The 11,140-nt window shown below is 44.7% G+C and overlaps 1 protein-coding gene across 1 annotated transcript in view; it reads left to right on the forward strand.

Moving 5' to 3' along the window:
- Positions 1 to 10,879, forward strand: part of EGFLAM (EGF like, fibronectin type III and laminin G domains) — an 81,353-nt gene extending 70,474 nt beyond the window's left edge. Inside the window, exons 20-25 of the mRNA XM_017730189.1 lie at positions 1,354 to 1,377; positions 3,454 to 3,532; positions 4,442 to 4,585; positions 7,503 to 7,586; positions 9,162 to 9,265; positions 9,794 to 10,879. Coding sequence (XP_017585678.1) covers positions 1,354 to 1,377; positions 3,454 to 3,532; positions 4,442 to 4,585; positions 7,503 to 7,586; positions 9,162 to 9,265; positions 9,794 to 9,948 — 590 coding nt within the window. The 3' untranslated portion in view covers positions 9,949 to 10,879. The remainder of the gene's footprint in view (positions 1 to 1,353; positions 1,378 to 3,453; positions 3,533 to 4,441; positions 4,586 to 7,502; positions 7,587 to 9,161; positions 9,266 to 9,793) is intronic.
- The last annotated feature ends 261 nt before the right edge of the window (positions 10,880 to 11,140 follow it).

Here is an 11,140-nt window from a genome sequence, read left to right on the forward strand (position 1 = left end):
ACAACGTCATTTACCTTGGCTTTTTTGTAGGGAGGAGGGAGAACTGGGATTTTGGCTTTCTAGGTATGTACAGGGTGCTAAATTCCTGACTTCAAGATGGTATCTGCAGCTGTACTGACACATCTCCCAGGGCAATCAGTCAAGGGAATGCTTTGCAGCCTGGGTGAGTTCCTGTGCAGTTCTGGAGCCGCAGCTCCTCGCCTCTGCTTGGCTCCTGGCCTGTGCTGAGCCCAGGGAGCAGTGTCCAAGCTCATAGTACCAGCACTGCTGCCAGTTGGCTGGTGTGTCCTCCCTGTTGTCACCTCAGTGGATGTCCAGGCTTTCAGAGACAGTCTGAAGAACCTTTTGCCTTTAGCCAGATCCTGGGTGGTGCTTCCTATGTGAATCCAACCTTTATTCATTTTTAAGAGTGTCCAAAAGCATGAGTCATCTGGTTTCTGTTCCTGCACCCTCTGGCTCCTGTTCAGGTGCAGCCCAACCTCCCTGCACTTGTGCAGCCTCAGCTGCCACCAAAAATTGAAGGGTTTTCTGATAGATGTGCAGAGATCAAGGAGATAGCTCCTGAACCTCAGTCCATGACAGCCTTGAGGAGAACCACCTGAAACAGATTCCTCAAAATTATCCTTACCTGTGTCTCTACAGGAGTGTAGACATGGTTAAGGTGAGATGCATGTCTGTGTCCACTTCTGTTTCGCAACAGGGTTTTGGTTAGTGCACTCAGAAGGTATGTGGGGTGAAGGTGCTGTCTCCAACCTTCTTGGTGGCAGGCTGCTGTAAAAAACCCTAAAAAGCAAAGTGCTCGTGAAAGACTGCACCACATTCTTCAAAGTTATACACACCACTTAAAAGCTCAAGTAATGCTGGTATGAGGTATATGAGATATTGATTCATATCGTAATGGTTCATTAGCTGAAGATTCAATAGAGTTTCTGCTGGCATTGCTAAGTTTTATATCTTCTGTCCAAGCTGTGGGAGTGCTAAAGGTATTTTTATACTTTAACCGTAAGATGGATAGAACAGTAAACCTTTGTTTTCCCTTGTCTAGAGCTGATCCCTGAGTAAAACCTGATGAGTTACTGGGGTTTGAGAAGCAGGACTAGCAGAAGGGTTTGGTACTGGTCCCACCTGTCTGTACCTTTGTGTGTTTTGAGCAGACAAATATACATACTTGGGCAAACCAATAATAAAACCGGTGCTACCTTCATAGGTGATTGTAGTCATTTATGCAAGTGCTAGGTGGGGGGTTACACATTTGCAGAAAAGTGGGCATGAAACTGGACTATGGGAGATTTTTAAGCTTTAGAATAATAAACCCAGAATGTTCTTGTTTTGTTTTGTGCTGACTCACTGCAGAGTGTGGAAGTTACTGCCTCAACAGTAAGTACTGCAAATTACGTGAAAACTGCTCTGTCATTGTGTGTTTGTCTGGATGCTGGGTTTCCATTAAGCCTGGCAAGTTTCTGTCATAAAGCTAAAATATCTTCTAGGGTTATACAGTACTTCCTTAAACATTGTGCTGTTGATATTTCAAACTGCATCCGAAGCATTTGCCAAGCTCAGAACAGGGGCTGTAGAGCTGGTCCCTGTATTTGCAGAGCAGAGGAGCCAGGCAGCTGGCTGAGGGTTTTGTGGTGTGACTTCAGGCTGCCCTGCAGTTCAGAGCTTACTCCTGCTTCCATCAGAGCGTTGGTGCTTGTCTGCTGAATGGTGATGAGCAAAGAATGGAGGTGTTTAGTCCTAGATCTCCTGACTGGCCCGGCTCCCTACCAGCTGCAAAGATCCTGGATGCATCGAGGATACTGCTAAAATTTGCTTGGTTTTCTGCAAAGAAGTCAGAGTCAGTGAAACAAATGGAGAGCAAGCAGAGGTAAATGCCCATTAAGCCCCGTGGAGGAAATCAGAGTACTCTGGCAAAGGCAAGGCTTGGTGCACAACACAGGCACCTTCCCCTGCTGCAGGCAAGAGCACTGGGGCTCTAGTGCAGGATGTGATGGGGGAACAAGGGCTCCTTCCGTGCTCTGCTGCTGTCAGAGGCTGTCCAGTGCAGAAAGTGTCAGACCTGGTGAGAAGTGTTTGGCCAGCGTAACACAACTTTTGCAGTCTTGAATGATGTTGGCAGGCTCCAGGCTGGACATGGCCTGGACATTAGACACATTAGGCAGCTTTCCAGATTTCACTATGGATGAAAACAGTCATTTGTCACTATCTAAAATTCTCAGTCTTGGCACCTAGAGCTAAATTTCATATTGCTGTTGCTGTCTGCCAGACTACACCAATTGTTGCATATCTGTGTCACAGTGAGGTCTAAAAGCCCAGGCAGACCCTGTGTTGCATAAAGAAAGCAAGCATCTTTGCCCTGGAAAGCTTGAAATTTATATAGATAGGATTAGCTGTGGTTGAAGGGATTATTCTTCAGGAAGAAAATAGGATGAAGGCATCTATTTTCGGTAATTTATACAACTGGCTTGTATTAATGCAGCAGCCAATTATGGGAGATCAGCAACAAGCTGTAGGGTGTTCACTCAGCAAAAAAATCTGTTCAGGCCAGTGCTCATAGCCTGGTGAGGGGCTCTGTATCAGGGATGTTCAGTGATTTATGTCACACAGCTGAGTTATATTGCCAGAGATATATGTGGGCAGAAGTGCACCAACCCCAGGTCTGGCTCCGATGTGGGCCACTGTCCCAGTCATACACCACAGGGGTACCTGGGGCTGTCCCTAGAGAAATGCTGTATGGGGGACACAGAAAACAACCCCCAAGGCCGCACTGCAGTGTTGAATACACCAAGGGGCTCTACAGCCTCTGCCATGCAGCCTTTAGTGTAGTCTCAGTTGCTTTCAGACCTAAAGTGATCTGGAACACCCCGTAAGTCCTCCCTGGAGATAATCTGCCCCCCACACTGTACCCCAGGGGTGAGCTCTGAGCAGGCAGCAGCCACTCTGTGCAAAGTCACATACACTGAAAGAGGAAACAGGTTGTGTGTGCTGCCTCTCAGCCTCCCTTTGCAGGGTGAGAGGTTCCTAATGTGCTCTGCATATGGTGCTCTGTTAGGAGCTGGGGAGGAGTTTCTTAGTCTATAAACACGGGTGGTTAATGCATAAACTTTGGCAGGGGGGAGCGTTGAACCACATGGAGAATTGAGGAATGTGGAAACGGGGGTAAAGATAAAATTTGCAATGTTTTCCCAATACTTCATATTCTTCTGCACTACCATTTATGTTGGAGCAATACATTAGGCTTGTGACAGGAATGCTGTAAACAGAGGGACTGTCAGCAATTTAAACTCCCTTAACTACTGCCCCTACATTTTGGTAAAAACTGGCAGTGGCTTTTTGCAAAGCAGTGTGTGCTCAATGCAGGAGTAAATCAATAAAACAGCCTTGTCTCTTTTTCTTTCCATTTCCATGTCAGCTATCTGACATGCTTCTTAATTTTTTGTTTTTACTTCTCAGCCATTACAGAAGCAATTGAAATCCCACAATTTATTGGTCGCAGTTACCTCACATATGATAATCCAGATATCCTGAAAAGGTAAAGTATCTCCTGTGAACCTAAGTAGTCTGTTTCTTAAATGTAATAATGTTAGCAGCCTTATGTGGGAGGGTGTACTATATTTTGTTTATATTATGTTTTAAGCTGTATTTATAGTATTTCTAGCTGTATTTCTGCAGTATGTCTAAACTTAAGGGAAAATACATTTTAAGTCGATATACTGGTGGCTTAGTTTGTTATATTTGAGCATCTTGCAGCCTGTCAAGAAATAGCACACGTACATCTGGCATGGAGAGAGACTGGTTCTTCCCTGAGGGCAAAGAACAGACATACAGATCCTGTGTCTCTAAGGAGATTAAAGACGTTAACTCCTTTCTAACTCCTGCTTTAGCCTAACGTGTAGATCCTCAAAGTTACTTTTTTGGCTGCTCTGTACCATAGAACATCCCCACATTCCGGCAAATTGAGGCTTGTTTCAACAAATTCCTCCATCTACCTTTATTTCAGCCACTGAGTAGAGAAGGGTTCACCAGTGTCCTCACTGCCATTTAGTGCCTTTCACCTACTGGGACTTTCTGATTTGCCCTTCTTATGCTCCTTCCACTGGTTTCTGAGGGCACCACATCTACTGGACATTCTCAAAATATGCTTTTTGGGCTGGATTTCACACTAGTTTTGAGGACAAAAAGGATTTTCTCTTATTTGTCTGGAATAACCTAGCAGCTATTGTGTTTGGGATTCTGGAGAGACGAGTTCAATTGCTGTGCTCTGAAATGATGGGAATGGGGATGTGAACCAGAATCCTTCGCACATCAGCGTGTAGATGAGCTACAGGACAGTAACCCACCCGACCAACATAGAAGAAATACTGCATTATCTGATGTGTTTTTTTAAAAGAAAACAGTTGCAATTTAGTATTTTATGATTATTTCCTTCTACATTAAACAGGGTGTCAGGAACAAGAACAAACGTGTTCATGAGGTTTAAGACCACAATGAAGGACGGTCTTTTGATGTGGAGGGGAAACAGTCCCATGCGACCTAACAGTGATTTCATCTCTCTAGGCCTTCAGGAGGGAGCGTTAATATTCAGGTAAACTTTCTCTCCCTTAGTTGTATAGCACACAGGGCTCAGAGGAGTTGCTACAACACATCCAGTGCACTTGTCCCTTGGTACAGTGTGAGACACATCCTCAAAGGTTTGTTCAGTGATGGGTCCCATTTGCTGTCTGGGAAAGGATGTAAGTTGAAGAGGTAAGGTGCTGGAAGATTTGCATCGCTCCTTCCCAAGTTTCCAAACATCTGGGCTTTATTGTGATTTTCTAAATGGTTTCTTATGAGGGGTTGAATACTCTTGGTAATCCCCCCACAAGCCTCTTAAAGCCATCTCCGTTGGGCAGAGTAGGGTAGGGCTGGTGGAGGGAGCAGGGGTTGAGGACAAGCTCTGATGGTGCCAGTGCCGACTGTGAGCTCTCTCTTTGCCAGAGTGTGCACATGAGAGCAGGGCTTCCACCATCTCAAACCCTTAAATTGCCAGCTCTGTGACGCACACACACAGCTGTCACCACACCTTGTTTCTGCCACCATCCACAGAATCACTTAATTAAGCAGTAATACTGCTGTGGAAATGGTGGAATTGGGGAGTATTGGGAAATGTTGGGTTCTTGCTCCAGAATCTCCTTCTCCCTTGCAGACACTCAGGCAGACCCTGTGCAAGTTTTTGCATGGTGCTTTTTTGGGACTCCTGTGTTTTGAAAGTCTTGTCTTTCCTCATGGTGCTCCTTTAGGTTGTGTAAGACCAACACTGAAACAGCAAACTACAGATGCCATCACTATTGCAGATTGTTGTGAGACACTATTCATTATGTAGCAGAGAGTTTATTACTTAAGCCGATTTTTTTTACTTTACTTAACTGGCTGTTCTTTGCTACCATGGATGTATAGATAAGTTGCACATTTCTACTTAAATTAGTTTCTTGTAAGCTTCTTTTAAAATGTGATTTATCAGTGGCTAACTTGGCAAAAACTCTTAGTTTCCTCATTGTTTTATAAACAAGGAACTGACTCTGCAAAAGTGGTGCATTTTTTAAATGTCTCTGGGAGAGACTGCCTTGCCAAGATCCGTGGTAGTAATGATGCCTCAAAGTGGCTACCTGAAAACAGAGGCTAGACAAGATTAAGAGAATAAAAGTAGGTATTTATTTGAAGGTGTACCTTCAAAGGTACACCTTAGGCAGTCAAGAGGCTCCACCCAAGATGGACACTGGGTCACGGATTCTTCACGCTTTTGTAAGCTTGGTCCATTTGCATATCAGGGTTAATTCTCCAATTACAATTTCAGTTAGTGATGCAATTACCCCAGGCTTGCCCCTCCTCTCAAAGGCTTTAGTTTACATATTTTGGGGTCTGGGACAACAAGGTGTCCTTGAAGTACAAACCTAGAGAGGGTTTGTTATGTCTAACCAGCATGAGAGAACACCTATTCAGTCTGTTTCTGAGGCACAGTTCATTTTTTATTAGTGTTGTTGCTCTTCCCCAGAGATGAAGATACTCAAAGGCTTTAGAACAAGCCAGCTGAATTTTACTGAAAAATTTGTACCTTCCACATGTATTTAAGAAGGCAAAAGATTGAGTTACCAGAATAGAACTTTCATAAGCAATCACTGCTCACTGAAGGGGAGCAACAATAAAGGTGGTGAAAGGACAAATGCAGAAAAAAAAAAATCTTTCCAAAAGCTTGGTCCTTGTGCTAGTTTTTCACCTTTTGAGAGGTGAGGTCAAAAGACTATCAGGGCTGTGAATTGGTCAGAAGTATTTTCCTGCAGGTCAAGTTTAGATGTCTGTGTTCTGATCCAATTTGAAATTCAAAACACACCTTTTCTTTCCCATTTTCTATCATCTTATTCCCTGTACAGTGTACCTGCTGCTGTAAATCCTTTCTGTTGCTCCCTGCTTCTGTAGAAGGTTATTTCACTGTTGTAGGGGGACATTTATTGTAGAGGGATTCACTGGGGATATGAACCTCATTTTTGTAATCAAAGTTCTAACACTTTGATGCAATCCTTAACACCTAAATCCTCTTGGTTTTGACCTCGTCCAGTATCTGCATCGTGCGTAATTCAGGTGCTTGCCTGAGACTCACTTAAGCCCCCAGGAAACAAATTTAGGAAAATCAGCTTGCTCTGGGCAGCTCACAGTTTAATGTGCTGTTTTGAGAGCCTTTGCTGGTGATGAGTTCATACCATGTTCAGTCTTTTTAGAAGCAATAGTGATGCTGGCTTTAATCCCTCCTGCTTGGTACGGGCTGAAGTCCAGCAGCAGCTGGCTCTGTCTAGTTCATCCTGAGGACCCAATAGCTCACTGTGCTGTAGCATCTACTTCTCCTTTTTTGAGATTAGCCCAAGCTTCAGGGACCCAGAAATTAAGGTGCCTGATGTGTAAACATGATGGGGACATTATATCTGCTGAGTAATTTTAGTAAAAGCATTATTTTAGTAAAAATAATCAGAGTGGCAGCTGAAACAGGTAACTTCATAATTATCTCTGCATTTATTTGACTTCATCTTTTCTAACATCAAAGGTCCCAACCTTCCCTACAATTCAGATGATTTGTATATCTATTATAGGTCACATGCTTATTTGCTCTTGTAAAATTTATTAACCATGTTTGCATGGTTCTGCTGTCTCCCATTAGTCCAGCAGAGACTGCTGTCTCCCATTAGTCCAAAGGTCTGACTTGCATAATCCCCTGATTTGGGGAAGAATGACCCTGCAGAGGCTTTCTTCTTGCTCCCATGGGAATGGTGATGGTACCCACTCTGACTCAGGGAGTTTTGCCTGCTTGTCCATGAGACTGACTTTGCAAAATAAGAGCACTGCTGCTGGGACTGCAAAGGACTCCTCTGGTTGCCCCAAAATCTGAGCCAAAAGGGAGGAAGGCCTGAGAAACTTGGCAGGCAACCAGTCCTTTCAAGGAAGGCAGTTAACACTTCCATTTTTTTAAATTGTAGCTACAATTTGGGCAGTGGCATTGCTTCCATCACGGTGAATGGCTCCTTCAGCGATGGCCGGTGGCACAGAGTCAAGGCTGTTCGGTAAGTGGACAGGCTTCATCTGGGAGGTGCTTGGGGGCCACCCTGCCATTAAAGATGCTGGTTGGCATGTCTGGGTGCTGGTGGGGTGTGAATCACTGTGACTCCATACTCACATGTTGCCTAGGAGTGGAACTGTTAGCAGCTTGGCTGTTTGAGGATGATGTGCACAGATTGCTGTATTTGAGGTGACAGTGCCAGCTCGGCACAGCTCAAGGCAGGCTGCCAAAGTCATGCAGGGCTATTCTGGGGCTCTGACAGACATTCTATTAAACCCATACCATTTGGGTTAAGAGTATTTTTCTTTAATGTCTGCATTTTGAAATTCCCTAGTGAGCATTTTGTGGGCTGGCACAAGCACTGGAGCACAGACAGTGTAAACCTACTTCTTCTATTTGGAGGAGGTGCAGACATCTTGCAGTGTATATATAACTCTTATTTATAACTCATTACCTCATGGGAGGCAACTGTTTTCAGCAGGGAAAGCACACATCCCTCTCTTCATGAGAGGTTGGTTCCCTGGAAATCACAGTCTGACATTAGCACAGCTTGTTACCAAATTCGGTGGGAATAGGAACCCATCAAGTAGCTTTTCTGTCAGTACTGTTATTGACCATATGTAAAATGGCTCTAGTGAGAAAGAAAGCTGCCTAGAAGTATTGCAGCTGGGTTGTGGTCTGTGGCTCAGACCCAGGAAGCCGTGACCGCTCCAGAGAGAGTGTCCCACAAGGGACAGCCTTCCAGAGGTCTGTGGCGATCCCTCGGCCGCCGGGGTGCCTTCGCAGAAGGGTGACTGTCTCAGCAGGCTGTCAGTTCTCTAGTGATTCATCAAGAGTGATTTCAGCTCTTGTTCTGCAAGGCAAACCCCAGGCTGAACCAGGAGGAGAGAGACGAGAGGCTCGTTTAGCAGTTCCGCATGAGGCAGCTTTACTAGTCCGCACCCTGCGAAGGGGAGGCCAGGGAACTCAAAGAGGGAGAAGGGTAGATCTTATAGAGATACAAGGGTGGGTGTGAGAGGGTCGAAACCGATGGGTTACAAAGAATCTACATAGGGTCTCCCAGAGGATCATGGTTCTTGTTTTCTCTCACCCTCACTGAGAAGTGCTGCCTTTTCCAAGGGGATCTTGCTGGGAGGTTATGCAATCTCCTTATCTCAGCAGGCCTCCTTCCAGGGCAGGGGCTGGACATACCCCACATAGAAGTATGTTTTACCTTAGCTTGCCCATTTTTTTCCCTTCTGTGGAAGCTTCTGCTGTTTACTTTTAAATTACCTTTAACAACAGGTCAGAATGTGTCCATCCTCCCCTCTCCCCTAGCTGTGAAATTTGATTCTTTTCCAGCACTTTCTGCTCTGCAAATGCATCCTGCACACTTTACAGGTCTTTGACATCTATAAAAAAATCCTAAAACCTGAAAAGTCTGGATTGCCATAGAACATTGTGTCTGTGGGGCTTCCCAGTCCCAAGCCTTTACCTTTAACCCTTCCAAGCTCTGTCTCACCTTGGTCTCCTGGCTGCTGCTCCTCCCCCCTTCTGATTGTAGGCTGGATGCATGAGAGTGCTTTGCTTTTCATTTCAGGGATGGACAGTCTGGCAAAGTAACCGTGGACGATTATGGTGCCAGGACTGGTAAATCCCCTGGGAAAATGAGGCAGCTAAATATCAATGGAGATCTCTACATAGGTGAGTGCTAATTATTCACATTCAGGACACAGATGCAAGGTCATCTGCAAGGCAGGGCTTTCCAGCTCTGGCCAGCTCCTGGTGGAGGTGTTACACAGCAGCCTCTAGTCCTCCACAGCCTGTTTTTTGTGAGGAGGCCTCTCTGAGTGGGATGGAGGAATTGGTATGAGAAGGGACCAGCACCACGGGATGCCCTATGGTACTCCTGGCAGGTACACGGAGAAACAGCAAGAGGCAGCTGGAAACCCCACAGCTTAGTGGATCTGGGCACAAGCTTATTCATCTCTTACTCATGCTACGATTTCTGGAACAAATAATTAACATCCTAGTTCATTACCTCCTGCTTATCCCTTCTGTACTTTCAAGCGCTGAAAATGTTTATTTAAAACAACACAGAGGAACCTGTAAATTAGAATTCCCTTCTGAGGGGCACTAGGAAGGCTAATGGCACTGCTGGGTGTGCAGCCTGCCAAGCAGGAGCAGACGCCCATGTTGGTAAAGGGTTCCTCACGGCTGCCCTTCCCACAGGTGGCATGAAGGAGATTGCCCTGCACACGAACCGGCAGTACCTGCGGGGGCTGGTGGGCTGCATCTCCCACCTCACGCTCTCAACCGACTACCACATCTCGCTGGTGGAGGATGCCACCAACGGGAAGAACATCAACACATGTGGGACCAAGTGACAAGAGAGGAATCCCGGTGCTGAGGACCCGTCGTGTGCTTGTGTGTGTAGCTGAGCGAGAGCTGGCTGATGAGTCCTCTACAGCCGGACCATGTTTGCCATCTGGGAAGGTGATAAAGCCAAAGGGAAACACAAAAGAAAAAGAAGAACACTTTTCCCTCTCATTCCCTCTCCTTTCCTCTCCTTTCCTGACCAAGTGAAACCAAGTATTTTGTGTATGAACCGTGCCCTCTACCCCTTAAGTGTGTAGTGAATGCTAAAGGTTGTGCATCTGTGCAAACGGCAAAGTGTGATGTTACAAGTAGCTCAATGACTGTGTTGTGGTCCTTAGGTTAACTTTTGTAGTATCAGAGAAAGCAGTCTTGAAACACCTTCAATCACCCCACCCTGCAGTGATACAGTGACTGTGCTGTTCAACAACTGCACCATCAGGCAGCATATATTTCTGCATTCACGTGTAGGTCCTGGAACAAGCAGTTCTCCCTACCACTCTCTGATGTAGCTAAATTATGTTTCATCTTGTGTAACAGGATAACAGTTACAATGACTGGTTCCAAAATACTGTTGTTTGTTGAGGAGGAACGTTCTTACAAGTCTACTTTTTTATTACAAGCAACAAAAACAATGAACCAATTTTGTAGAAGTAATTTTATACTTGTCTATTTTTTATAGCAGCAGCAGACCTGCTTACATGGCATCACTTTTAACATCTACATATATTATACAATTAGCTCTTTGCACACTTTCCTAAAAATAGAAAATGGACCTGTGGCTTAATGTCTGTATTATACAGTTTTAATGGGGATATTTGTGAGTTATGACCAGTTTTACATCTGACTCTTTTTGTTCTGTAAATTTTGACAGTTTAAAATTGTACATTATGAAGCTTTCCTGTCTTAAACAGATTAAAAGATTAGGAAAAAAAGAGGAAACACTTGCTACTGTGGTATGATAAATCCCTTTTTTTTTTTTTTAATGTCGGAAAAATGAGAAAAGGGAGTGCGAGAGACCTTGGTAGGTCACAGTCCTCTTCAAATGTTATGTTTTCTAGGCACTGGAACAGCACTTATGCAACCTTGATTGCCAAAGTGTAATTTAAGCAGGCAAACAGAGTGCTGTTGAGACACTGAAAGAGAGGTCCAGAATTTAATAATTTGGAGATTTTTATTTCTTAATTCTTTATTCAAAGTGGA

Source organism: Corvus brachyrhynchos, unplaced genomic scaffold (genome assembly GCF_000691975.1).
Source record: "Corvus brachyrhynchos isolate BGI_N302 unplaced genomic scaffold, ASM69197v1 scaffold42, whole genome shotgun sequence".
Classification (NCBI taxonomy): Eukaryota; Metazoa; Chordata; class Aves; order Passeriformes; family Corvidae; genus Corvus; species Corvus brachyrhynchos.